Here is a 27,982-nt window from a genome sequence, read left to right as displayed (position 1 = left end):
GTGGGACAATATCAACTGATCTATTATACGGGCAGAGTATGTGTCAGAGGAGACAGGGAGGGACAAAAAATTGACAAGAAAATGGTCAAATTTTTCCAAATTTTATTGACTATAAACCTTTGGATGGAAGAAGCTCAATGAACCCCAAACAGAATTAAGTTCAAAACCACATAAAACGAATCACTATATTGTCTAAGAATAGATACATATATGGTAAAAACAACAGAGGCACAGGCAGAATCAACCAAAATTCAGGATAGTGGCTACCTCTGTGAGGAGGAGGGCGGATGTGATCAGAGAGGGGAACTCAAAGGCTTCAAATGTATTCGTATGTTCTTTTTCTTAAGTGGCATAAAGGGTAAATAAGTGTTTTTTTAAGTATTCTTTAAATAGCATACAGACAAAATATTTTTTGCACATATAATAGGTATTACAATAAAAAATAGAAAAATAAATTAATGAACATGTTCGTTCTCCTTCTGTGTTACTTATAACAAACTATAAACCTGAGAGTCATCCTTGACCACCCCCTCACCAACCAAATCCAATTAATTATCACCAGGGTTAATTCTCTCTCCTAAGTCCTTCTACTACTCTCCATCTCCACAGCTGCACCCTGCTCGAAGCCACCTTCCACTCTCACCTGGAGCATCGAAACCCCTCCCTCTACCCTAAGCCAGTCAAAGAAACCATTTTTAAGTGTGACTAACTCTCTCTCTTCAGCGTGAATCTATCAGTCTTGCCCCACTAGCTATCTGAAGCAAAGAGATGTGAATTGCTCAAGAGCCACACAGCCAGGAAAGGCAGCAACAGGATAAATCTATTAGTCTTACTTGAGAGCCTGGGATGTCTTACCCACCTCCCATCTTGCCTTGTGTTGCATAAGATAATACCGGGAAAGACTTAGTGGCCTGCCATCAGGTAATCGCTGGATAAAGGATAGATTGATTTCTTCTCCAATCACCCCCTCACCTCTTTTATCTGCCTAACTCCTGGTTAGTCCTAATCTCTGAGCTCAAACCACAGTTCCCAAGAAATGCCTTCCTAACTCCCTTGGTCAATTGCAGCAAGTCTCTGATATTTGTCCTCACAGCACTCTGTACATTTCTATCATCCCTCTTCCACGAGATTTTGACCTCCACGAGGGCAGAGACCTGTTTTGCCCACCATTGCAACGTACATAGCACATCCCTGCCCTCTCTGGCTCCTCCCTCTTCCATTCCTCAGTGAAAGTGATGGGGCACCAACAGATCTCTCTTGCATTCCAACAATAAAGCAATCGGGCCTGCTGACCCTACCTGCCTGGCTGCATGTGAGCCAGGTAGGGAGGGGGTTTGGGGAATGGGGAAGGCAGAGACCACCCTGGCCCACTGAGCCTGAGACGTCCTGCTCCACAGAAGGGACCTAGTGCCCTAGGTGGGAATGAAAGAGATTTTGGGTACTCAACACCTCAGTCTCTGAGGCCAGTAATTGGGTCACAAACGAGCACCCCCTGGCCTTATTTTGTTCATCAAGTCCACTCTCCTTGCTCGGAGTTTGGGTAGAAGGCACCTGGATGCCCAGCCCAGGTATGCTGGGGCCACTAGGGGAATAGGCCGAGGTGGCTGTGCAGGCCGGAGTCAGGGTGGAGGTGGGAGGGGCAGGGGCAGGCACAGCCAAGTCTGTGGGACTTCCCCGGATGCCCAGAATAAGTTTCAGTGCACAGAGGTTCGGCTCCTGTCCTTAGCAGCACTGAGTACCTTCAGAATTTCTGTCCGTGATCTCTCTGCCCTGCAGCAAGGCACCGTCACGCTCTGAATCCTGTGTCCAGCACAGGGCATGACCAAGGGTAGACGTCCAGGAAATGAGAGGGAAAAGGAGGTCCAGCTAACCCCCATGAGCTCTCAGCTCTGACTCAGGTGCCTCCTTGACCAGTCTTTCTTCTCTGACACATCCCTTCCTTGTCTCTGTGCCCCCTGAAGTCCCCATGGCTGTGGTGTTCTTTGTATTGTGGGATCAAAAAACACTCGTCGAATGAATGGAAGCTTCCAGGTTGACTCTGAGCACTTGCTCGGTCCAGCATTCTCTCTGCTTGGAATTCTCTTTCCTCTTTATTCACCTGCTCAGTTTACCTCCACATTTAAGGGATTACTAGATGTTACATACACTCGCTTACTCAAAGGTCACCTCCCCCAGAAAGCCTTTCTGACCTCCCCACTAGGAGCACTTCCTCCCCACGGCCACTGCACCTATGTGGACTCCTCAGTCCCTAGACCAAGGTGGCCCCTTGACCACAGGAGCGAGACCTGATTCATCTCTCTGTGGCCATCACTTGGCAGTGCTTGGCACTGGACTGGGTGCAGACAACACCTGTAAAAGGCATCATATCAGGAGTACACAGAGGCTGTTTGGGATTCCAGCTCTGCCACTTGAGAGCTTCGGCAAGTTCCTTTTGATTAGTTGCTGGTCAGTAAAATGGCTGGCTGAGAAGTCCAGAAAGAGGTTCTGAACTTCCTGGCTGACTGCCAGGATAGTCATTATGCCCTCACCCCCAGAGAAGCAGGGCAGGACAGGGCCTTTAATACCTCGTATGTGGAAGTCCAGGTACCTGGACTTGGTGGCAGGGAGCAGGGGAAGTTACAGTGGGGTTCATCCTTCTCTGCCAAAAACAGAGCCTAAAACGAGAACAAAGTACCAATGTTTTATTTGGGTGGTGCAGACCCAGGGCACTGAGAGTGAGAAGAAGGAAGTGAGGCAGGGAAGAACTGGGGGTAATGCAGGGTGACAGTAGGTTGGGTCCTGATCCATGACAAGCCTCCAAGAGGCATAGCAGGTGTGTCCCCTGGCTACTTGGGAGATCTCCCCATTGGCTGTACTGTTTGGAGAAATGGTGCCTTGCAGCAATTCACGGAAGGGAGGGAAGAAGAAGGACTCTATCTGCCTGGCTCTCTCCCATCTCCATTGGTCAAATCTTACCCTAAGAGCAGTGACTCCCCCACACTTCTGGGTTGCTAGTGGCTACTTGAGATCCCAGATCCCATGCCCTGTGGTGAGGCATTCCATCCAAGTCTGGAAGTGGTGGGAAGAGACAGAAACTCTGGGCCTGTGGCTGGTAAGTGCCAGAGAGAATCTGATTTGGTACATGAGATGTGTCCTAAACAGTCCAATATCGTTCTTCTCATTTACCGGAAGAGGAAGCATGGCAGTGTTCAGACCTTTCCCAAGGTCACCAGGTTACTAAGTGGTAAATTCAGAATTTGAACCTAGTCTGGCTCTGGAAATTGTGGACGACCAAGACGAGGCACTTGGATTTTATGTAGCAGACAAAGGAGAGTCACTACAGGGTTTCAAGCTGGGGAGTGACATAAGATAAAGAGCTTTTTAATAAAGCTCCCAATCTCCACTTTGCTTCATCTTCCCACGTGGCTAACTCGGCAGAAGACAGTTTTTGAAGAGTCCCTGACTGGGTCCAGAGCTCATGTGGGCTTCAACACTGCCTCATAATCTCTGTCTTCATCTAAGCCTATACCTACCAAAGGGTCAGAGGCAGGCAGGATCTGGGTGGAGATGCCAAAATGAGAGGAAGAGGAGAATGACCTAAAGACCAGGAGCAGGAGGACCAGCCATCTGTCCATTGTTGTCCTGTGGGTCTGTGGATCCTAGCATCTGCAGATGAGTCCTGTGGTGTTGCCTGAGATGGTCAGATCTCATGAATTGTCGGCCGCACTGATCACATCTATATGGTCGATATCTGGTGTGTATCCGCGTATGTCGTCCAAGCTCATCAGAACGAAAGAAAGACCATGTACAGCCTTCCCACATGCATTTATAGGGCCTCTCACCTGGGGGGAGAGACAAGGCAGAGAAGGAATTAGGTAGAGGAATGGGCCAGGAATGAAGGGGTCTGACTCTATGAGGCAGAGCAGTCAAGGGTGAGGAATCAAAAGGAAAAACTTAGGCAAGCAGTAAGGAGGCAACACAATCAGCGGTGCCCCCTGCCACAACATCTTGACACAGTCATACTGGACTGTGGGAAAGCAAGTTGGTGGGACCAGTATAGCTTGACCCGAAGCTTGAAGGATGATGAACCATTATAAACCAGTGGTCCAGCACAAATCTAAAGCCCAGAGACTTCTCCACCCCACCCCACCTGTCTGACACCTCATTCACCTGTGTGTTTGCGCTGGTGACTCACGAGGTGGGAGCGCTTAGTATATGCTTTTCCACAGTTCTCATACTGACAGTGGTAAGGCCTTGAAACCGGGGATCTCCTCCTGGGAGCCCTTTCCTGGGGTCTGAAATTCTGCTCTGCTCTCTGTGGAGCAGGAAAGGGCTGCTTGGGTAGGAAGAGGTCTTCCTGGGAGGCTGGCTGGCTCACAAGAGAGTCCTGGCATTTGAAAGCCAGCAATGTTGGGGAGCCAGTTGGGGGAATTCCAAGGTCGTGGGGATCTCTAGGGGGTAACATCTGAGCCAAAGAGGGAAGCGCTGCTTGGGCCTCAGTGGAAGGCATGGTTGGGGACAATAACATTTTAGGTGTTAAGGAGTCTCTGTTAGAAGGTACTGTTGGGGGGCCAGAATAAGGCATTGTTGATGCCGTGATGTGGGACATCATTGAGGTTCCACTGGGAGCTGAGACTGGCCCATTGGGGGACATCCTTAGATTCCCCTCAAAGGTCCTGGCCACCCCTGGAATACTGGGCTCTCCTAAAGGCATTGTCTGGAGTCCCTTGAAAGTCATCATTCTTGGTTGGGAGGGAGACATTGCCTGACAGTAAGTCATCTGGGAAGGAGTGAGAGTCACTTGGGGGCAGTAGCTCACACCATGCTCAGGCAGCGACATACTAAACTGCAGCCCCATTTCACTCTCATTCTGCCTGGGTGCCTCAGCAAAGACCAAGGGGATCCTCCCCAGCTCTGTGCACTGCGGGACATGTTGAATGACCGGTGGGCCATCGTTCCAAGAGGTGTGCATTCCACTGCTTCCCGGAGACGGAGACACGTCCAAGATGGACATTAACTTCTCAGTATCCTTGGAAAGAGAGAGTCAGGTGAAATTCACCCTAGCCCAAATTCCAGTCCCACATGCCCCTCCTCCCCATCTGCAAATCCCACCCTAAGCTTGGCCTACATCATCTCTTGCCCGAACTATCCTGCCTCCAGGCCATTCTCCAGCTCGGGCTTTCTAAGATGCAGGGAGCAAGGTGCAAGCCTAGATCTGACTCACGTCATTTTTCCTCTTTGGCATGTTTTTGTTTTTTATTTCATAAAAAGCAACAAAGAGAGTAAATAAAATATCCCACAACCTACACCTTCAGCAAAACTCTGAGAAAACCCTCAAAACTCCAGGTTATATGTAAGCGTAAGGGTGAAAGAACATCCCAAACCAGCAGGATGGATGCCGAAAGCCACAAAAGTGGGAAGAATGGAGGCCTCAGAGGGGTCCTGGCTTTAGCAAGACTTAGAAACCATCTGCAAATATTTACCTACAGAAGAGGGTCTCACCTGAATGAGAACTGCTGTGTGGAGGTCTGAGATCAAACATTGGGGGAGATAAGGAAAAGAGGCAGACTATAAAAAGCACTTTAAAAAAGGGTGGAGGATTGTCTTGGAAGTCAGGAGCAGTATCCCTCCATGACTGGTATGAAGGGAAGGAAAGAAGGGGTTGGTAGTAGAAGCTCTTGAAACAGGATAGTATCCAAGAAGAATCCAAATAGAATATTTTTTTAAGATGTCCATTATTGTAGCAATAGAGAGAGAGCTCTTGAGCTGAGAAACTGGGAAAGCTACCCCATCGTCCCCCATCCAATTCTCCATTGAGACAGTCCAGAAAAGACCAATCCATTCAAATATGAACACCAAAACATAAGTTAAAAATACAGTATGCATAAACAATACTAACACATCAAAACAGAAACTGAAGATTGTAATTTGCCAAAAGAAAAAGAAAATTCACCAGAAAAATGTTGCCACAGATCAAGGAAAAATTAGCAACATTCAAACACAAATAAAGAAAAAAGTAATTGCAGCTTTTACACCAATTATAGGAACATCATAGAGCAGAAATAGAGGAACTCAAGTTACATCCAGACAAAAGGCTGTGAGTTATATCAGAGGGGAACGAGGGGGCAATGATAAAAGGCACCGGGGAGGCTTCTGTGGTGTTGGCAATGTTACACAGGTGTTTACTTTGTAATGATTCATTAAGCTGTACACTTGTATTCACTTTTCTGTTTGAGTGTAATTTTTTCACAGTAAAATGGTTTTAAAATAATATTGTGAGAAATCAGGATTTTAAGTATAAGTGAAAAATTCTATTATAAAAATCAGAGAAGTAGGGGCCAGCCTGGTGGCGTAGTGGTTAAGTTTGTGCACTCTGCTTCGGCGGCCCAGGATTCGCAGATTCAGATCCCAGGTGTGGACCTAGCACTGCTCATCGAGCCACACTGTGGCAGCATCCCACATACAAATTAGAGGAAGACAGGCACAGATGTTAGCTCAGGGCTAGTCTTCCTCAGCAAAAAGAGGAGAATTGGCAATGGATGTTAGCTCAGTGCCAGTCTTCCTCATACACACACAAAAAATCAAAGAAGTAAAAATGATGCTAAATTTAAATAGGAGATAGTCTATAGAAATAAACTCACAAAACTCTTATGTTCAGATTTTGGTCTGCAATTCCATTCCTTACTAAAAGGAAGAGTCATCCTTGGAGAATCTCCAGACTCCAAGTCTAGAACAAGGAAGGAATAAGTAAGCCGGGTACATCTTACTGTGCCAGAAAATAAGGAAACTGTCAAAGATGATTAGGACTGTGTTAAAAGGACACAGGAAGTGATGCCATGGAAGATGACAGAGTAGGAGGCACCAGCAATCTACGTCCCCACCAAGATAACAATTACACCTGAAGAATTTGTCTGATGTAGCTATTTTGGAACAATGGAGTCTATTAAAGGCTTGCAACTTCCAGGGGAAGACTTGGAAGGTAAATTGCAGTTAATTTCAGCTCTTAGCTCCTGGCTACCCAAAAACACCCCTGGTCCCATGGTAGGCAACTATGGACATGTTCCTGGAGCAGCTTGCACTCAGCTTGCAGGAGCCAGAGTGGGCCATAAAAATCTTGTGCTTCAAATATTGGGGATCTGTGTTCTGATCACTGATTGCTACTTCTGATCATGTGTGCAGACACAGAGGTGGGGAGCCATTGCTGCAACTCCTACTGCCATTGTCACAAAACTTTCCTCCTCCAACTGACAAAACTCTCAGCATATTTAAAGGGCTGGCACCTGTTTCTTTCCCCCTCCATTTTTCCCCTTTTTCCCCCTTTGGGAGCCAGACTTTCAAGGATTGGGATATTCAGAAACAAGCACACATACCGGGGAATTTAGCAAGTCACCACACATACCCAAGAAAAGATGCAGGCTCAGAAAAGATCTGAGAAGATCTTAAGTCTACACCTCAGGCTGATCCTGGCACAAACACAACACACAACAATCAAAAAAAACTATCAACAAACAAAAAATGAAAACAGCAAATCCTGAGGAAGGAAGGAGAATCTGATTTCCAGAGTTTTTGCATTATAAGAGTCAAATGTCCAGTTTTCAACAAAAATAAAATCACAAGGCATAAAAAGACACAGGAAAATATGACCTATTCAAGGGGAAAAAAGTCAACAGAAAACATCCATGAGAAAGACCCGATGGTGGACTTACTACACAAAGAATTTATTTATTTTTGTTTTTTTTAAGATTTTATTTATTTATTTTTCCCCCCCAAGCCCCAGCAGATAGTTGTATGTCACAGCTGCACATCCTTCTAGTTGCTGTATGTGGGACATGGCCTCAGCATGGCCAGAGAAGTGGTGCGTCGGTGCGCGCCCGGGATCCGGGCCCCGGCCGCCAGCAGCAGAGCCTACGCACTTAACCACTAAGCCATGGCGCCGGCCCAACACTAAGAATTTAAAACTGTCTTAAAGACCCTCAAAGAGCTAAAAGATGTGGGCAAAGTCATGAAAATGATGTATGAACAAAATGGAAATTTCATTAAAGAGATGGAAAACCTAAAGAGAAACCAAAAAGAAATTCTAGAGCTGAAAAGTGAAATTAAAAACTGATTGGAGGGATTCAAAAGTAGATTTGACCTGGCAGAAGAACAAATCAGCTAATCTGAAGATAGCAGAATTAAAATTATCGAGTTGATAAACAGAAGGAAAAAAGATAAAAGAAAATTGAACAGAGCCTAAAGGACCTGTAAGACACCATCAAGCTGACCAACATATGCATTGTGGGAGTACAAGAAGAGAGAGAAAGGAGCAGAGTGATTACTTGAAGAAATAATGGCTGAAAATGCCCAAAATTTGATAAAAGAGGTAAATATAGACATACGAGAAGCTTAATGAACTTCAAGTAGGATAAACTCAAAGAAACCCACACAAGAAACATTATAATCAAACTGTCCAAAAGCAAAGAGAGAATCTTGAGAGCAGCGAGAAGCAACTCATCACATATAAGTGATCCAAAATAAGATTATCTGCAAATTTCTCATCAGAAACCTTGGATGCCAAAGGCAGTGGGTTGATATATTCATAATGCTTAAAGAAAAAAAAAAACTGATAACCAAGAATCTTATATGGGGCAAAACTCTCCTTCAAAAATGTGGGAGAGGGGCCAGCCCAGTGGCGCAAGCAGTTAAGTGTGCACGCTCTGCTTCAGCGGCCCAGGGTTCGCAGGTTCGGATCCTTGGCGCACACTGATGCACCGCTTGTCAAGCCATACTGTGGCCGTGTCCCATATAAAGTGGAGGAAGATGGGCACGGATGTTAGCCCAGGGCCAGTCTTCCTCAGCAAAAAGAGGAGGATTGGCATGGATGTTATCTGAGGGCTGATCTTCCTCACAAGAAAAAAAAAATGTAGGAGAAATTAAGACATTCCCAGATAAAAGCTGAGGAGTTTAGGGCCAGCCCCGTGGCGTAGCGGTTAAGTGCGTGCTCCGCTGCTGGTGGCCCGGGGTTCGGATCCCGGGCATGCACTGATACACCACTTGTCAGGCCATGCTGTGGCGGCATCCCATATAAAGTGGAGGAAGATGGGCACAGATGTTAGCCCAGGGCCAGTCTTCCTCAGCAAAAAGAGGAGGATTGGCATGGATGTTAGCTCAGGGCTGATCTTCCTCAAAAAAAAAAAAAAAAAAGCTGAGGAGTTTATTCCCATTAGCTGTGCCCTGCAAGAAATGCTAATGGGGTCCTACAAATGGAAATGAAAGAACAAGACAGTAACTTGAAGCCATATGAAGAAATAAAGATTTCTGGTAAAGGTAAATATTTGGACAATTTTAAAAGCTAGTCTTACTGTAATTTGATTTGTAACTTCACTTTTTGTTTTCTACATGATTTAAGAGACTAACTGTGAAACAAGAAATCTATATATTGGTCTTTTCCCAGGTTCCTGACACAGAGCCCCTAAATCCCTTGGAACTTCCTGGGTGACAGAGTATCTTTTGTTCTAACAAGGTGAATCTTGGTGGGCTCCTGAATGGTGGCTGGTCACCAGAAAGACTGAGCCATGATTAGAAGCTTGGAACTTTCAGCCACATCCCTCATCCTCCAGAGAGGGGAGGAGGGCTGGAAAATGAGTTAATAATTGATCTTGCCTACATGATAAAGCCTCCATAAAAATCCCTAAAGTGCAGAGTTCAGAGAGCTTCTGGGTTATTGAACACATGGAGGTGCTGGAAGGCAGTGCTCCTGGAGAGGGCATGAAAGCTCTGGGCCCCTTCCCCGTACTTCCCTCTTCCCCATACCTCATTCTATGTATCTGTTTCTCTGGCTGTTCATTTGTATCCTTTAAAATGTCCTTTGTAATAAATCAGCAGTAGTGGGTGAACTGTTTTCCTGGGTTCTGTGAGCTGCTCTAGCAAATTATAGAACCCAAGGCGGGGGTTGTAGGAACCATGATTTTGTTTTTTTTTTTTTTTTTTTTGTGAGGGAGATCAGCCCTGAGCTAACACCGGTGCTAATCCTCCTCTTTTTGCTGAGGAAGATCGGCTCTCAGCTAACATCTATTGCCAATCCTCCTCCTTTTTTTCTTACCCAAAGCCCCAGTAGATAGTTGTATGTCATAGTTGCACATCCTTCTAGTTGCTGTATGTGGGACGCGGCCTCAGCAAGGCCGGAGAAGTGGAGCGTAGGTGTGCGCCCAGGATCCGAACCCGGGCCGCCAGTAGCGGAGTGCGCACACTTAACCACTAAGCCACCGGGCCGGCCCAGAACCATGATTTATAGCCAATCAGTCAGGTAACAACTTGGACTTGCGACTGGTGTCTGAAATGGTGGTGGCGGGTGGGGACAGGAAAGTAGTCTTATGGGACTGGACACTAACTCCAGGCAGTTAGTGTCAGAGTTGCTTGGTGTAGAAAACCACACATCTGGTGTCAGAGAGTTTTTTCTCAGACACTAATCCATAAAAAAATTATTAGTTCACATTTTGGATACACAATGCATAAAGATGTAATTTTGTGACATCAGTAACTGAAATGGGGTGGGGAATAGAACTGGATGGGGCAGTTTTTGTATGCTACTGAAGTTAAGCTGGTATAAATTCAAATTAGAGTGTCATCACTTTTGGATGTTGAATGTAATCCCCATCATAAATACAAAGAAAACAGCTACAGAATACATACAAAAGGAAATGAAAAGGAAATTAAAGTTTCAGTATAAAAAATCAACTAAATACAAAAGACATAATGTAGGAAATGAGGGACAAAAAGAGGTAAAAAGCATATAGATAAATAGCACAATGACAAAAGTAAGGCCCTCCTTATTAGCAGTTACTCTAAATGTAAATGATTTAAACTCTCCAGTCAAAAGACAGAGATTGGCAGAATGGATTAAAAGTAACATGATCCAATTATATGTTGCCTACAAGAGACTCACTTCAGATCTGAAGACACAAATAGGTTGAAAATATGGGAAAAGATATTCCATGGAAATAGTAAACAAGAGAGTGGGAGTGGCTATATTAACATCAGACATAGACTTTAAATCAAAAAAGGTTACAAGAGACAAAGGACATTGTATATTAATAAATGGTTCAATATAGCAAGAAAATAAAATAATTATAAACATATATGTACTTAATAACAGACCCTCAAAATATATGAAGCAAAAACAGACGGACTTAAAGGGAGAAACAGACAGTTCTACAACAATACTTGGAGATGTCAACACTTCACACTAAGTAATGGACAGAACAACCAGACAGAAGATAAGTAAGGAAGTAGAGGACTGGAATAACACAATAAACCAACTAAATCTAATAGAAATATACAGAACACTCTACCCAACAACAACAGAATACACATTCTTCTTAAGTGCCCATGGTACATTCTCCAGGATAGATCATACGTTAGGTCACAAATTAAGTCTCAATAGATTTAAAAAGATAGTTAGAAAATAATAATGGCAAGAATACTGGAAAATTCCCAAATCTGTGGAATTAAACAATATACTCTTAAACAACCAATAGGTCAAAAAAGAAATCACAGGAAATTAGAAAATACTTAAGAGATGAATGAAAACAAAAGCACCACACATAAAAAAACTTGGAGCTGACCCGGTGGCATAGTGGTTAAGTTTGCTTCAGCGGCCCAGGGTTTGCAGGTTCGAATCCCGGACACGACCTATGCACCGCTCATCAAGCCGTGTGTGGCGGCATCCCATATACAAAAAATAGAGGAAGATGGGCACAGATGTTAGCTCAGGGCTAATCTTCCTCAGCAAAAAGAGGAGGATTGGCAATGGATGTTAGCTCAGAGCCAATCTTCCTCACACACACGCGAAAAACTTAAGAGGTACAGCAAAACAGTGCTAAGAAGGAATTTACAGCTGTAAATGTTTACAATAAAAAAAAGATCTCAAATCAACAACATAGCTGTACACCTTAAGGAATTTGTAGAGGAAGAACAAACTAACGCCAAAGCTAGCAGAAGGAAGGAAATAATAGAGAAATATCAATGAAAGCAAAAGTTGGTTCTTTGGAAAGATTAACGAAATTGCCAAATCTTTAGCTAGGTTGACCAAGAAAAAAAGAGAAGATTCAAACTACTAATGTCAGAAATGAAAGTGAGGACATTACTGCTGACTCTACAGAAATTAAAAGGATTATAAGAGAGTACTATGAACAATTGCATGCCAACAAATTGGATAACCTAAATGAAGTGGATAAATTCCTAGAAAGACAAAACCTATCAACACCGAATCACAAAGAAATAAAAAGTCTGAATAGACCCATAACTAGTAAGAAGACTGAATCAATAATCAAAAGCCTCCAGGACAAAGAAAGGCCCTGAACTTGATAGCTTCATGGTGAGTTCTACTAAACATTTAAAGAATACCAATGCTTCTCCAAATTCTTCCCAAAAATTGAAGAGAGAATACTTCCTAACTCCTTATGTGAGCCCAGCATTGCCCTGATACCGAAGCCTGACAAAAACATCACAGGCAAAGAAAAGAATAGACCACCACTGGGGCTGGCCCCATGGCTTAGCAGTTGGGTGCGCACGCTCCACTATGGGCAGCCCAGGGTTCCGATCCCGGGCGCACACTGACACACCACTTGTCCTGCCACGCTGAGGCAGCGTCCCACATACAGCAACTAGAAGGATGTACAACTATGACATACAACTATATACTGGGGCTTTGGGGAGACAAAGGGAAAAAAAAAAAAAGGAGGAGGATTGATCTTCCTCACAAAGAAAAAAAAAAAGACCACCACCTTTTTTGAATATAGATGTGAAAATCTTCAACAAAAAACTAGCAAACCAAATCCATCAGCACATTAAGCCAATTATACAACATAACCAAGTAGAACTTATCCCAGGAATGCAAGGGTCATTCAATGTACGAAAATCAATTGGTGCAATATACTACATAAGTAAAATAACGGAAAAAACACATCATCTCAACTTGATGCAGAAAAAGCATTTGAAACAATCCAACACCCTTTCATGATCAAAAAAAAAAAAAACACTCAAAAAACTAAGAATAGAAAGAAACTTCCAATATGATAAAAGGCATTTATGAAAAATCCACTGCTAACATCACACTCAATGGTGCAAGAGTGAAGGCTTTTCCTCTAAGATCAGGAACAAGACAAGAATACCCACTTTCACCACTTCTATTCAACATTGTATTGGAACTTTTAGTCAGAGCAATTAGGCAAGAAAAAGAAATAGGCATCCACATTGGAAAAGAAGTAAAACTATCCCTGTTCCCAGATGATATAATCTTATATGTAGAAAATCCTAAATATTACACACACACACATACACACACAAACCTGTTAGAAGGAATAAACAAATTCAGCAAAGAGGCAGGATACAAATTCAACACACAAAAATCAGTTGTTTCTATACACTGACAACAAACAATCCGAAAAGGAAATTAGGAAAACAAGTCAATTTACAATAGTATCCAAAAGAATTAAATACTTAGAAATAGCCAAAGAGGTTAACTTAATCACTAAAAACTACAAAACACTGCTGAGAGGAATTAAAGACATAAATAAATGTAAAGACATCTTATGTTCATGGATTGGAGAACTTAATAGTTATGACGTCAATGTTACCCAAAGCAATCTAAAGCAAAAAATCCCTTTTTGCAAAAATAGAAAAATCCACTCTAAAATTCATATGGAATCTCAAGAGACCCCAAATTGCCAAAATCAATCTTGAAAAACAAAAACAAAATTGGAAAATTCACACTTTCTGATTCAAAACTTACTACAAACCTACAGTAATCAAAACAGTATGGTATTGGCATTAAGGATAGATCTATAGATCAACAGAAAGAAATAGATCCTAGAAATAAACCCACTTATTTGGTGAAATGATTTTCACCAAGGGTGCCAAGACCATTCAAGGCAGAAAGGACAGTCTTTTCAACAACTGGACATCCACATGCAAAAGAATGAAGTTGGACCCTTACTTAACACCACATACAGAAATTAACTCAAAATGGATCAAAGACCTAAACGTAAGAGCTAAAACTATAAAACTCTTAAAAGAAAACATAAGCAGGAAGCTTCATGACATTGGATCTGGCAATGACTTCTTGGATATGACACCAAAGGCACAGGCAACAAAAGAAAAATTACACAAAATTGGATTTCATCAAAATTAAAAATTTAGTGCATCAAAAGACACTATCAACAGTATAAAGGCAATCCACAGAGTGGGAGAAAACATTTGCAAACCACATATCTGATAAGGGACTAATATCCAGAATATATAGAGAACTCCTAAAACTTAATGAAAAACCCAATTCAAAATGGGCAAAGGACTTGAATAGACATTTCTCCAAAGACATACAAATGGCCAATAAGTCCATGAAAAGATGCTCAACATCACTAATCATTAGGGAAATGTACATCAAAACCACAATGAGATACCACTTTATATCCATTAAAATGACTATTATCAAAACAACAGCATTGGTAAGAGGTGGAGAAACTGGAATCCTTGGGCACTGCTGGTGGAAATGTAGCATGGGCAGCCATGGAAAACAGTATGGCAGTTCCTCAACAAATTAAAAATAGAACTTCCATATGATCTAGCAATTCCACTTCTGGGTATATACCTATAAGCACTGACAGCAGGGACTGGAATAGATGTTTGTACTCCCATGTTCAGAGCAGCATTATTCACAACAGCCAAAATGTGGAAACAATCCTCGTGTCCATCAACAGATGAATGGATAAACAAAATGTGGTATATATATACAATAGAATATTATTCAGCCTTAAAATGGAAGGAAATTCTGACACGTGCTTCAATATAAATGAACTTTGAAGACATTATGTTAAGTAAAACAAGCAAGTCACAAAAGGACACGTAATGTATGATTCCATTTACATAGGATACTTAAGGAAGTCAAATTCGAAGAGATAGCAAGTAGAATGGTGGTTGCCAGGGACTGAAGGGGGTGGGATTAGGAAGTTACTGTTTAATGGTTTAGCAGTTTCAGTTTGGGAAGATGAAAACAGTTCTGGAGATGGATGGTGGTGATGGTTGCACAGTAACGTAAATGTGCTTAATGCCACTCAAGTATACACTTAAACATGGTTATAATGACAGTTTTATGTTATGTAGATTGTACCACAATTTTTTTAATGTTAAAAAAGGACAGGGAAGGGATTCCCACTGGGCAAATTTGTAACAATTTGAGAATCAAAAAGAATAATGATTGTTGATCTTAATAGATTGAATTTATGAAAATTCATGAGCCAAAGTGACAAAAGGTCAGCTATCCCCGCTTTGAATATTGCTAACTGAAGTGAAAGAATTAAGCATTTATTCTGTCTTTCCAGTAGGAAACTATTATTTCAAAATCACCCAAGTGATTCCAGCTGTTTAAGAAAAATATTACTTTATGGAAGAATACAAACTAATAAACGCAGAAGAAATGGTGAAATTGGAAAATCATTATTTTACAACCCCTAATGAAACTTTTGGTTGAGGAAAAATTAATATTTGGTTGAAACCAGTAGATGAGTGATTGGTGGGGAACTGGACATTGGGAGGCTTCCAAGGGAACCTTACAGATTACCTTCTGACCACAAGACTAAAAGAGAAGTTTGAATAGAGAGATCCATCAGGCTTTTCACTACCTTAATTCAAGGGCCAAGCCTAGTGTCACCAAACACGAGGAGCCAGATGTGTCCCCTAATGTAATGCAAGATGAAGCCTACGTTTATACGAGACATTCTTACCAAAAATCTGGAATTCAGTTAAGCCTTAAGATCTAACTCCAATTTAGAGGTGATACAAGAGAAAGAAGATCAAGCTAAATTATACCATGAGAAAGCAATCTGACAAATCCGGAAAAGGAATACCTTGCAAGACAAAAGTTAGGATTATGAAAAATGGAAAGGCAGACAGGAAAAAAGAAAACTATTCTAATTTCAAAGAGATTCAAGAGACATAATAACCAGATGCAGTGTGTGGCCTTAAATTGGATCCTGATTTGGACATATCAGCTGTAAAGGCCATTTTAGGGACAACTAGGAGAATGTGAATAAGAATTATATCTAAGATGATGTTAAGAAAGTATCATTAATCTTTTTAAGCCTAAAAGCATTGGGGAGATCCTATCTGTTTTACTCACCACTATACGCTAAGCAACTGGCATAATTGTAAGCACATACAGGCCCCAAAGAACTGTCTATTGGATGGGTATTTCTGGAGTGCTCAGCCCCTTTTCTCTCCCTCTCAGTAACGGTCCTCTTTTATTTTCCTGATCCTTCACAGGCAAACTTCTTTGGAGATGTCTAAACACACCTTCACCACTACCTCACCTTATTATTCCCCCAAACTCACCCTGGCCCCCATCACTCCACGGAAACAACTTTCATAAAGGTCACCGATGACCTCCATGTCACCAAATCCAAACACTTGTCAGACTCCTTGCTCGACCTCTCAGGAGCTTCTGAGGCTCTTCGTTAAGTATCTCCTTCCCTTGGTTTCAGGAACACACTGCCACACTTGCCTGGTTCTTCTCCTTCCCTTCTCTCTGGCCCTCCTCTTTCTCCATCTTCTTTGCAGGTTTTCCTTATGCTACTCTCTGGGCAATCTTTCTCATGCTAATGGATCCATTTCTGTTTATATCCCAATTATTCTTAAATCAATAGCTCCAGGGCAGACCTCTCCATAATCTTCCAGCTGCCAAACGCTCGGTCCATTTGGATAGCCCACAGGCTCTTCAATGGATTAGTATGTCCAAAATTTACCATCATCCTTACCCACCCACCCCTAGGGGGAAAAAAAACTATTAATCCTGTTCCTTCTCATCTGTTGCTCTCTCAGAAAATGTCACCACTATTCTCACCCAACTGTGCAAGCCAGAAACCTGCTAATTTATCCTGGATGCCTCCCTCACCACCTAGATCCAAGTAATTACCAATTCTGGTGGTGTCTGCCTCCAAAACTTCTCCAGAATCTATTCAGTTTTCTCCGTCTCCACTCTCACTTCTCTAGTTAGGCCGCCATTTTAGTTCTCGCTTGGATTATCGCAATAGCTTTCTAATTATTGCCTTGAATTCTGTCCACGTCTGCCGGGGCACTCTTTAAAAAATGCAAATCAGTTTTAACACTGATCACATTAAAACTCATCGGTGGCTTCCTACTGCTCTTGGAATAACCAACTCAAGCCCTGGAGGACCTCGATGGTGCCCGGCATCCCCGCCTCCCCTCCCCTTGGGCCACACTCCCATCGCTCTCTTGGCCTTCGTCTCACAGTCCCATCTTGCACGTCCTCCAAGGTGGAGGCGTACTATCTCGGTCTCAGGACCTGCAAACCCTTCGCCAGTTCTCCAATCCCAGACCAAATCCTCTCCGCTGTGTTCCACCTCCTAAATCGGATCAAACACCTCTGCTGTTTGCTCCCGGGGCCCTCGTACTTCTTCACAGCAATCGGTACACTTCCAATCGTTCGGCTATTTATTAATAAAATGGTATAATATCTTACGCTAAATTCACCATTGCAATTCTCAAGATCTGGCAAAGGCCTTCCACTTAGTAGGGCTCCAATAAATATTTAATTTCTTCTCTCTGGCCGCTCCCCGCTGACTTCCTAACTTCGTCTCTTTCCTGAGTACTCAAGTCTCTCCACCGGAAGTCACCTGGAACCTTTTTACCCCCAGCGCCCAGCACAGGAGCTAATGCTCGGTTGGCTATTAATTGAATAAACGACATATGATTTATGTCCTCGATCTCCCATCCCTCCCCTTCCCAACCCAGTCCCTCGGGCTCCTAATGCCCAAGATGTTGTCTGCTTCCCTCCACACCCTCACCCTCCACACCCCCGGCCCCCGGGCTGATGCTCGTGCTCACCTCCTCGAGCCGGTGCTGAGCCGCCTGCCACTGGCTCAGCCCCTCGGCCTCCTGCTCCATCTCAGCCTGGGATCAGCTGCACATCGGGACTGTGTGCGGGTCCAGACCCGCATGAGACCAGAGCTGAGCCGGGCCGCCGCGGCGCCGCAGGTCAGGCGGCCGGCAGCACCACGCCACAATCACCGCGCTGAGCTTCCACAGCCCGCGGCGCCAGGGGGCGGAGCCAAGGGCCGCACCCACCGACCCACCCAGCAGGGGCTGCCCCACCCCGCCCCGCTCCGGGAGGTCCTCTGCCCTGTCGCAGCAGGGTCGCTGACAGGGGACCTTAGACCCTCACCACTTCTTATTTCTTACGTCTGCCCCACTCTACCTACCCCATCCGCTCTTCAGTCTGAGCATCTCCGTTTGGTCCAAGTGGGGATGGGGACACCCAGATTTCAGACTCCGGCCGAGCCCTGTTGACCTCCGAGTGGGGAAACGGGGAAGGAGTCTGGAGAGGGCCTCTGCAGACAGGAGAGCCTCCACCACCACCCCACCAGGTCAGGGCTCTTGCCATAAGCTCCCAGAGGCCTGGATCTTCTCCGCTGTAGGACAGAGCTCTGTCGTGTGTGCGTGCACCACGGCACAGTGTTTTTATTCTGTGATACGTACTGAGTACCTGCTGTGTGGCAGGCACTGTGTTTTGGAACTAGGGATACAATGACAAACAAGACAGAAAAAAGTCTTTGCTCTCAAGGAATTTTCATCCTAAATGGGCAGACAAGAAATGAATATAATAAAGTCAATAGTTAATATAATTTTAGATGGTGGTGAGCGTTATGGAGAAAACAAAATAGGAAAATGTAAGCTGAGAACCAAGTGCCTGAAAGGAACCAGCCGTAGGAAGATTGGAGGGATCTAAGGCAAGAAAGAGCTTGGCATGGGGGAGGGAATATAGGATGGCCAGGTGACCTCAGTGATTTGAGCACTAGAAGAGTAGATTGACATGAGGACAGAGATGGGCAGGTCTTGGAGACCATGGAAAGTAGTTTGGATTTTATTCTAAGTGTGATAGGAAGCTGCTGAAGGATTTTAAGCAGGAAATTTAAGTTTTTAAAATAATCATTGGCTCCTTTGAAGCTTATGGATTACAGGGGACAAGATGGAAGCCACAAGAGGGATTCCAGTTAGAAAGCTAAAGGAGCTCTCCAGAAAGAGATGTCAGTGTTTGGTGGGGGTTGGTGATGGTGATTAGAGAATATTTTACAATTAAATGGGACAGGACTTGGTAATGAATTGGAATAGTAAAGGGCTGGGAGGAAAAGAGGAATCAAAGATGATTCCTCGATTTATTGGCTTGAGCAACTGAGTGATGACTGCACCATTTGGTGTTACGGAAAAATGGGAAGAGGAGCAAATTTGGAGGCAGCTGAAACAAGAATTCCCTTTTAGACATGTTGATTTTGAGACGTCTATTAAATATGCTTAGGAAGATGCCAGGACTGTAAATGTAAATCTGGGGGTTGTCAGCAGAGAGATATTGGTTATATTTAGAGTGGTTGATATCAACTAGGGAGATAGTTAGTGAGGACACAGCCACGGGACCTCCTATATTTAAGGGCCAGCAGGGCAGTGAGATCATCCAAAGAGACTGAGAAGTAACAGCCAGAGAAGTAGGGGAAAGTCAGGAGACTATATGTTAAGAAGCCAAGAGAAACCACTTGAGACAATTAAGAGTAAGCATAAAGTAAAGCAAGTAATAAGCAGCTTTTTGTCTTTTATTGATGACAGATTCTTAAATTATTCCTTGGGTTTTAAAGACAAATTAACTCATTTTGATGTACTTATTATGGGCCTTGTATATAGGGATTAACCAATAAAATAATTCAAATTCCAAAAAAAAAAAAAAAGAAGAAGCCAAGAGAAGCACATATTTAAAAGAGTTCAACTGCCTCAAATGTGGCTGAGATAAGAACCAGGTAAGTGCCTACTGGATTGGGCGAGATGGAGGTCATGGGTGACTTTGACAAAAATAGTTACAAAGGAGATAGAAGCCTTATGGGAGTAGGTGAAAAGAGAACAGGAGTTGATGTGGTGGAAACACTGAGACACTGTCGGTAAACAACTCTTTCAAAGAATTTTTGCTATGAATGGGGGCAAAGAATTGAGGTGGTAGTTGAAAGGAGAATGAAGGGAGGCTGATGGAGATCCACCAGTAAAAAGAAACTGATATCAAAGCAGAGAGAGGGCTTAATTATAGGAGTGACATTGATAAATCAAGAAAGGACAGGACCAGGGTACAAATGACAAGAAGGCTTTTGGTGACAGCAAGGACTTTTGCTCTATCATAACAGATGGGGTAACAAGAGTCTTAAGTATCTTAGTGTCTCGAGCTACATAGCTTGGGGTAGGCCTGAGAGCAAGCCCTTGAGAAATGGTGGCTATGCTTCTATGACGAACACCTACTCAGGTCTCAGCTTAGGTCTCACCTCCTCCTGGGGCCATCTCTGGCTCTCATTTGATGCCTCTTCGGGTTCCCGTATACCTAGTTTTCTCCCAACATGGCACTTAGAAAGTATTTGTGGAATGAGTCATATTTGACACACGGAGCAGATCTTTTAATATCTCATTCCTCTATAGGATAAAATTATTTTTGTAATTCAAATTTCATATGTTCAAATGATCATGAAATGAAATGAATAATAATAATGGCTAGAAAAGAAATATAGAAGTGAAATTTTTCTTTTACAAAGCTTTGTATGTATATTCATGCCAGTAAAATAAATACATACAATTAATATGATGGTCCAAAAATATGAAAAAAGTACAACTATTTATTTTAATCATTTTCACGTCTATCTGATTGTTTGAACTTTGATCCTTTCATTACAGTCTGATATAATGCCTTATGCAAATGATCCTCCAATAACTAACAAGTGAATTTTAATAAAACCAAAACTGCTAAATTGCACCACTGATGTAACGTTTATTTTCCTGATTCATCTTTCATTTTAAAACAACTAACACTTTTAAAAGAATAAATTTCCATTTTAAAAGTATGATTCAAATTTGGTAAAATATTTCTGATAATCACCAATCTGTTCTCTGTATTTATGAGTTCAGTGTTTTGTTTTGTTCTAGATTCCACACATAAGTGAGATCATACAGTATTTGTCTTTCTCTGTCTGACTTATTTCACTCAGCATAATGCCTTCAAGGTCCATCCATGTTGCTGCTCATGGCAGGATTTCCTTCTTTTTTATGGCTGAATGATATTGCATTGTAGATATACACCACTTTTTCTTTATCCATTCATCCATTGATGGACACTTAGGTTACTTCCATGTCTTGACTATTGTAAATAATGCTGCAATGAACATGGGAGTGCAGATATCTTTTTAAGGTAGTGTTTTCTTTTCCTTCAGATAAATACCCAAAAGTGGAATTGCTGGATCATATGGTGATTCTATTTCTAATTTTTTGAGAAACCTCCATACTGTTTTCCATAGTTGCTGCACCAATTTACATTCCCATCAACAGTGCACAAGGATTCCCTTTTCTCCACATCCTTGCCAACACTTGTTATCTCTTGTCTTGTTGATAACAGCCACTCAAACAGGTATGAGATGGTATCTCACTATGGTTTTGATTTGCATTACCCTGATGATTAGTGATGCCGAACACTTTTTCATTAGTGACGGTGAGCATGTTGGCCATCTGTGTGTCTTCTTTGGAAAAATGTCTATTCAACTTCTCTGCCCATTTTTTGATCAGATTAAAAATCTGCTATTGAGTTGTATGAGTTCCTTATATATTTTTGATATTAACCCCTTATCAGATATATGATTTGCAAATATTTTCTCCCATTCAGTAGGTTGCCTTTTCATTTTGTTGATGGTTTCCTAATTTTTATGTATTAATAAAACTAAATAAACTCAATAATATCCACAGCAATTGTTTAGAATTTAGACCAACAAAAAATTTTTTAAAGAGAAGTATTTTAGGGGCCGGCCCGGTGACACAAGTGGTTAAGTGCCCACGCTCTGCTCTGGTGGTCCCAGGGTTCGCCGGTTTGGATCCCGGGCGTGCACCGACGCACCGCTTGGCAAGCCATGCTGTGGCGGCGTCCCATATAAATTACAGGAAGATGGGCACGGATGTTAGCCCAGGGCCAGTCTTCCCCAGCAAAAAGAGGAGGATTGGCATCAGATGTTAGCTCAGGGCTGATCTTCCTCACCAAAAAAAAAAAAAAAAAGAGTATTTTATCATAGACATTATTTTAAATTTCTGGCCCATGGTAATAACAAAAAGCAGACCAACTTTTAGTTGGATATATTATTTTTAAGCTCTCCACAGATATGCACCCCTTAAAACCTGCACCTGGGACAGACCACCACCAGAATGAATGAAGCAGGCAAATGATCTGAGTCCGCCTCTGCACCTGTGCTCAGGTGACCTGCATTATTTCTGCCTGGAATAATACTGTTCCCCCATTTCTGCATCTGCTAACTCCACATTCTTAAACCAAGATTTAATGAATGTCCACTGTAGGCTACTCCCTCTCGCTCAGCTTAGGGTCGTCTTCTCCGGGAAGCCTTTGCCGCCCCTGCTCCACTTCCACGCCCTTCTCCCAGGAGTGGTCCTTGGGTGAACCGCAGGGATCAGTTGGATTTCATCTCCACGTGACTGCCGTGGTCAGAAAAGTTTTCTAAATGCACCCTCTGATTAAGAGCTGAAGTCTAGAGTTAGGGCCTGGGTCTGAATCCCAGCATTGGCTCTGGTTCTGAGATTTTGGAAACTGTGATTTAATCTTCCTGATTCTCACTTTCTTTATTAGCAACCAGCACCTGAGAGGATGAGCTTCATGATTTATTAATGATCCATTAATGTCTTTATTCCATCAAACCCAGGACAGAGCTAGCCCCACCCTTCAGCTTTTTAATTTAGAGCCTAATTTTGTTGTGGACCTCTGGAATTCCAGGGGCTTGTGGGGAAGAGGAGCTTACTTTGGGGTCCTGCCTCCTCTCTCAACCCGAAACTACACCCCATTGTCCGCTGACCATCCTAGAGAGACACGCCTCGGACCTGGGAATGACTCAGGGGCAGGCCCATCTGCCTGTTTTTCCTGTCACTCCCCAGAAGCCGGGTCATTCTGGGCTTCAGTCCTGGGTCAATGAGCTGTCCTCCCACCCACTGCACCTCACTGTCGGAGGCAGTTCTGATTCCTGCGAGTATCTCTACAAAACAGCAAGAGTACCAAGCACCAGACACTGTTGTAGGCACCTTTCATGCTTTCTCTTCTTTCATCTTTCAAAGAAAGGATTCTCGTATCCATTTTATACACGTGGAAACTGATGCTGAGGCTCAGGAGAAAGCAGCCCCTCAACTCATGGGAAAGGTAATTCCTCAAGCCGAATGCTCCCTAATGCCTCCAGTACTTGTTTCTCTGCCAGGAATATCCTTCCCACTGTGACTAGAGCATCCCCAACCTAACTAACTCCTACCTGTCTTGCATCTCCTGTATGGTAGCCTTCCCTGATACTCAGGCTGGGTTGGGTGCCTCCCACTGCCCTGGGATACCCACGTCTTAGCACAGAAAACTAATTGCCTTTACTCTTGATACTAGGGTTCTTATGGATTTGCTTAAAAATCTTCCTTTTCTGCCTTCCCTCCTCCCACTCTGAGGCCCACATATACACACCCTGTTGTTTTGTATTTGTCTCTCCCTGTTCTCTGCTACTCAAAGTGCAGTCCATGGATGACATCAGCTTGCAAACTGTACCAGTCTGCAATGAGATAGGTACAGAAATTGAGAGAAGCATTTAGAAACTTTTATAGCAAATTGGTGAGTAATTTTTGTTTATTGAATTAATAATGAAAAACTAAAGCTTGAATTTTTTTGTGTGTGTGAGATCAGCCCTGTGCTAACATCTGCCAATCCTCTTCTTTTTTTTGTTTTTTTTTGCTGAGGAAGACTAGCCCTGACCTAACATCTGTGCCCATCTTCCTCTGCTTTATATGGGACGCCGCCCCACATGGCTTGACAAGCGGTGCGTCAGTGCACGCCCTGGATCCAAACCTGCGAACCCCGGGCCGCCGCAGCGGAGCGCGCACACTTAACCGCTTGCACCACCGGGCCGGCCCCTAAAGCTTGTATTTTGTATCTCCTTTTTGCATTTTATTTGTCTAGTAATTGATTTTCATTGTATTTTACAAAAGAATCCATCCATGACTGATTGAAAATAAAGAAAAAGAAAAAGAAATCGTCCTTCACCACAGATAGTTTAAGAAGCACTGGTTTGTCTTTATTTCCCCAGGCTCTGGCATAAAAAGACATTGAATAAATGCAAAAATGAATAATAAATGAATGCAGTTGACAAATGTGTCTATCCTAAGGTAGTAGAACAGACAGAATTTGGTACTGCATTGGGTGGATGCTGGGGAAGAGAGGGGGTCAAGGAGAACTCCCAGGTGTTTACCTTGAGTTGCTGAGACCATTCCGTAAGATACAGGCAACGCTGGAAGAAGAGCAGATTCAGGGCTTGTTTACAGATGATGAATTCGTTTTTGAACAGATTGACTTTGACGTTACCTATGAGATAGCCAAATGGGGAGGGATGTCCCAGAAGCGGTTCGATATATGGGTTAGACTAAGCTCAGGCAGCAGAGTCTAGGCTGGAAGTATAGATTTCATAGTTGAAGCCATTGGAATGAATGAGACCACCTGGGGTGTGGCTATCGACAAACCTCTGGGGACCCAGCACGGTGTCTGGCACATGAGAGGCGATTAGTAACTCTTTGTCAAATGAAAAGGTAGATAGATATGAACCTAAGTCTATTTCATTCCAAGCCCGAGTTCCTTAATGTATTGTAAATTTTTTAAACTTCATATTTTCCTGCTGCCTCAATAGCCCCACAAACAGGCTATGAGCCCCCTGCCCAGGAGACCAGATGCACCAGTGTGAGAAGGCTCATCCCGGCCACAATTTCCCCTTCTTGCCCTGCCCTGACTGTGACCCAGTGACGTTCAAACACACCAGTGAAGTCCTCTCAAGCCTTTTGCCTGTGTCCTCCACACTGACCCTCATAAGGGCCTCTGCCCACCGTCCTCACTCTCTCGGCTCCCCCCCTGCTTGTTTGAGCCAGCTCCCTTGGTGCTCCTCCCCTATGGCCCCCTGCTTGGCTTCCCTGCCTCTTTCTTCTACAAGCTGCGAGTACGATAAATCTCTTTCACTTTCATACACGTCTACGTGCTGTTACTCCGTGTCTACACTGCTCATCAAAAAACCCCATTTCGAGTAACATAATTATTCCCTACAACATTCTTACTAACCGCATTCTGCTCTTAATCTGCACAGCATTCCAACAGACACTGCTGGGCTGGCAGTGGGGTGAGGAAGATGATCAGAAAAGGCAAGTCTGGGAAACAGGACAGCACTGAGCAGAATTAGAAATCACTGGAGAGCTGGAGAAGCCAGTGGTGAACTGGGAGGGCTGGCTGGGGGTGAAGAGGAGCTAGAAAAGAAAGTCAGAGCCTGATTTTGAAGGTATAAGCTTGGACTTCATCATAAATTACAGACAGATGCTCTCTCTCTGTTTCCTGACAGTGTAAAGGAGATAAGGAAAAAGGTACAAGCATTGCACCAGTTCATAATAGTAAAAGAAATTTGGAAACAACTTAAATATCTACCAACAGGAGAAGATATACATTGTGTTAGTGTCAAGCAGTGGAATTCTAACAGCAATCAGACTGAATAAATAAGAATGCTATGTATCATCATAAATCTCAAAAATGCAATCTGCTAAATGTAATGTGGTATCCTGGGTTGGATCCTAAAACAGGAAAAGGACATTAGTGGAAAAACTGGTGAAATCTAAATAAAGTCTGTAGTGTAGTTAGTACTATTATACCGGTATTTGTTTCTTAGTTTTGACAAATATACCACAGTTATGTATGAGGGTAACATTATGGGAAGCTGAGTGAAGGGTGTACAGTAACTCTCTGTACTACCTTTGTAACTCTTGTATAGATCTAACATTATTTCCAAATAAACAGTTTATTTATAAAAATGTAAGCTCAAAGAAAAAGTAAGTTTTTTATAAAAATGTAAGCTCAAAGAAAAAAGGAATTCATGCAAAATGATAGCATTTATAGTTTTAAAAGATACAAAATAATACTAGGTATTGTTTATGGACATATACATAAAAAAATATTCATGGGAATAATAAATACCTAATTTAAGATAGTGGTTTTGATGGGCAGGAGGGAGGAGGGTAAGGAAGCAGATCCAAGAGAAATAGTTAGGGAGTTTCAAAAATAAATGTACTGTTTCTTTCTATTTAAAGGAATCTGGGGCAAATATTGTAAATGCTAAGATCTGACAAACCTAGGAGATGAGTACTTTGGTGTTAATTAGTATATATTATTCTATGTTTAAATTTTTTTTCAAAAAAGGAAAAAAGACTGTAAGGACTTTCTGAATTGTCAGTTATATAACTTTAGAGCATATTCTAATTTTTCAGTAATGTCATCTCAACCCTCAACTCCAGGTTCATGCTAACTTTGTCAAAGTAGAATTTTTAAAAAGTTAACTCATTAATCAGAAAATTGGGAAAGCTGATTCAAAGGGCATTTAAGGAACAGAGATGTACATAATTACGTAGGAAGGGAATGCATAAATAGGTTTGCTAAATTAGAAACTCATAGACTGAATGTTTGTGTCCCTACAAATTCATATGTTGAAATGTGATGGTATTAGGAATTGGAACCTTTGGGAGCTAATTAGGTCTTGAGGCTGGAACTCTCATGAATGGGATTAGCACACTTATAAAAGGGACTCCAAAGAGCTCTCTCACTCTTTCTGCCATGTAAGGATGCAGTGAGAAGATAGCAGTCTGCAACACAGAAGAGGGCTTTCACCAGAACCTGACCGTGCTGGCGCCATGATCTCAGACTTCCAGCCTTCAGAACTGTGAGAAATAAATTTCTGTTGTTTATAAGCTGCCCCGTCTACGGTACTTTGTTATAGCAGTCCAAACAACCAAGAGATGGAACCAGTCAATGTATACAGAGCATTAAAACTCTAAACTTTGGAGTTATCTTCTCTACTGGATAGAAATCATTTACATCTGTACTAGGCAAAAACCTACAAGTCAACGTGTAGCTTCAGGGAATCTAGGCCCTAACTAGCAGTAATAACAAGTCAAACAAAGGAACACTCCCTAGAGAATTAAGTAATAAAGCTTGTTGGACCATCCTCCACTATAACATTAAAATGACATGTTGTCAGGAGAGTGATGTCATAATCATGGTGGAATAAAAGCTTTCTACCATCTTCCCCCCGAAGAGTACCAACTTAGACAAGTTGAGTTTGGACAAATTAAAGAGGGTAAGAGGAACAGTTTCACTTAACCTGCATCACTCCTCCCCTAACAAGGCTCAGCTCAGTGCCAAGAGAGACTTTCTTGGCTCATGATTTCTTCCATGGGGGAAAGTGGGCATGTGAGGGAGCACCCAGCATCCTCTCAGTTGTACAGGCCATTGCCAAAGAGACCCACCTCTTTCTCACTCCTTCCAGAATACTGAAGTGTGCTACACAACAGGAAGGTGGGGAGTGGTTGGCAGAGTGGCAGATAGAGCCCTCATAGAGCATCAAAGCAACACAGATCCTACTAACTGTGTCATGGATTCCATCAGGATGCCTGCCCATGAGCCACTAGGGACACCGCACCTGCAAATCCCCCCAACTGACCCACAGCACCTCCAGTACTCCATGCACCTCACCCATACATACCTCCACCTCATGGCCAGCTCCCTGTGTATGCTCCCAATGGTGGTGAGAGCAAGCCTTTGCAGATGGCTAATGAGTACACAGAGAAAGCCAGCCCAACTCTGTGGGCCTGGGAGAAATCACAAACTTGAGCATTCAGCACCGTCACAGGGTAAGCAAAAGGGAGGCTGTCAGCAATCAGTGTGGCTTTGCAGGATCGAGAGAAGGCACGCAAGCTTAAGAATTCTGCTACAGGGGCCAGCTCGGTGGCACAAGCGGTTAAGTGTGCTCTGTCTGCTGCAGTGGCCCAGGGTTCGCCCGTTTGGATCTTGGGTGCACACCGATGCACCGCTTGTCAAGCCATGTTGTGGCGGCCT

General features: G+C 43.1%; 1 protein-coding gene across 1 annotated transcript; it reads right to left on the bottom strand.

Annotated features, from left to right (window-relative positions):
• Positions 1-40: 40 nt before the first annotated feature.
• KLF17 (KLF transcription factor 17) lies at positions 41-18,003 on the bottom strand. The gene is made up of 4 exons (XM_058552197.1): positions 17,857-18,003; positions 4,150-5,008; positions 3,577-3,821; positions 41-2,654 (listed from the first exon to the last, which is right to left on the bottom strand). Exons 1-3 carry the CDS (start codon positions 17,914-17,916, stop codon positions 3,577-3,579), a joined length of 1,164 nt encoding a protein of 387 aa, XP_058408180.1. The 5' UTR covers positions 17,917-18,003; the 3' UTR covers positions 41-2,654.
• Between the last annotated feature and the right edge of the window lie 9,979 nt (positions 18,004-27,982).

The sequence above is a fragment of the Diceros bicornis genome, chromosome 13 (assembly GCF_020826845.1).
Source record: "Diceros bicornis minor isolate mBicDic1 chromosome 13, mDicBic1.mat.cur, whole genome shotgun sequence".
In the NCBI taxonomy this organism is placed as follows: Eukaryota; Metazoa; Chordata; class Mammalia; order Perissodactyla; family Rhinocerotidae; genus Diceros; species Diceros bicornis.
This window is presented reverse-complemented; position numbering and strand designations above follow the sequence as displayed.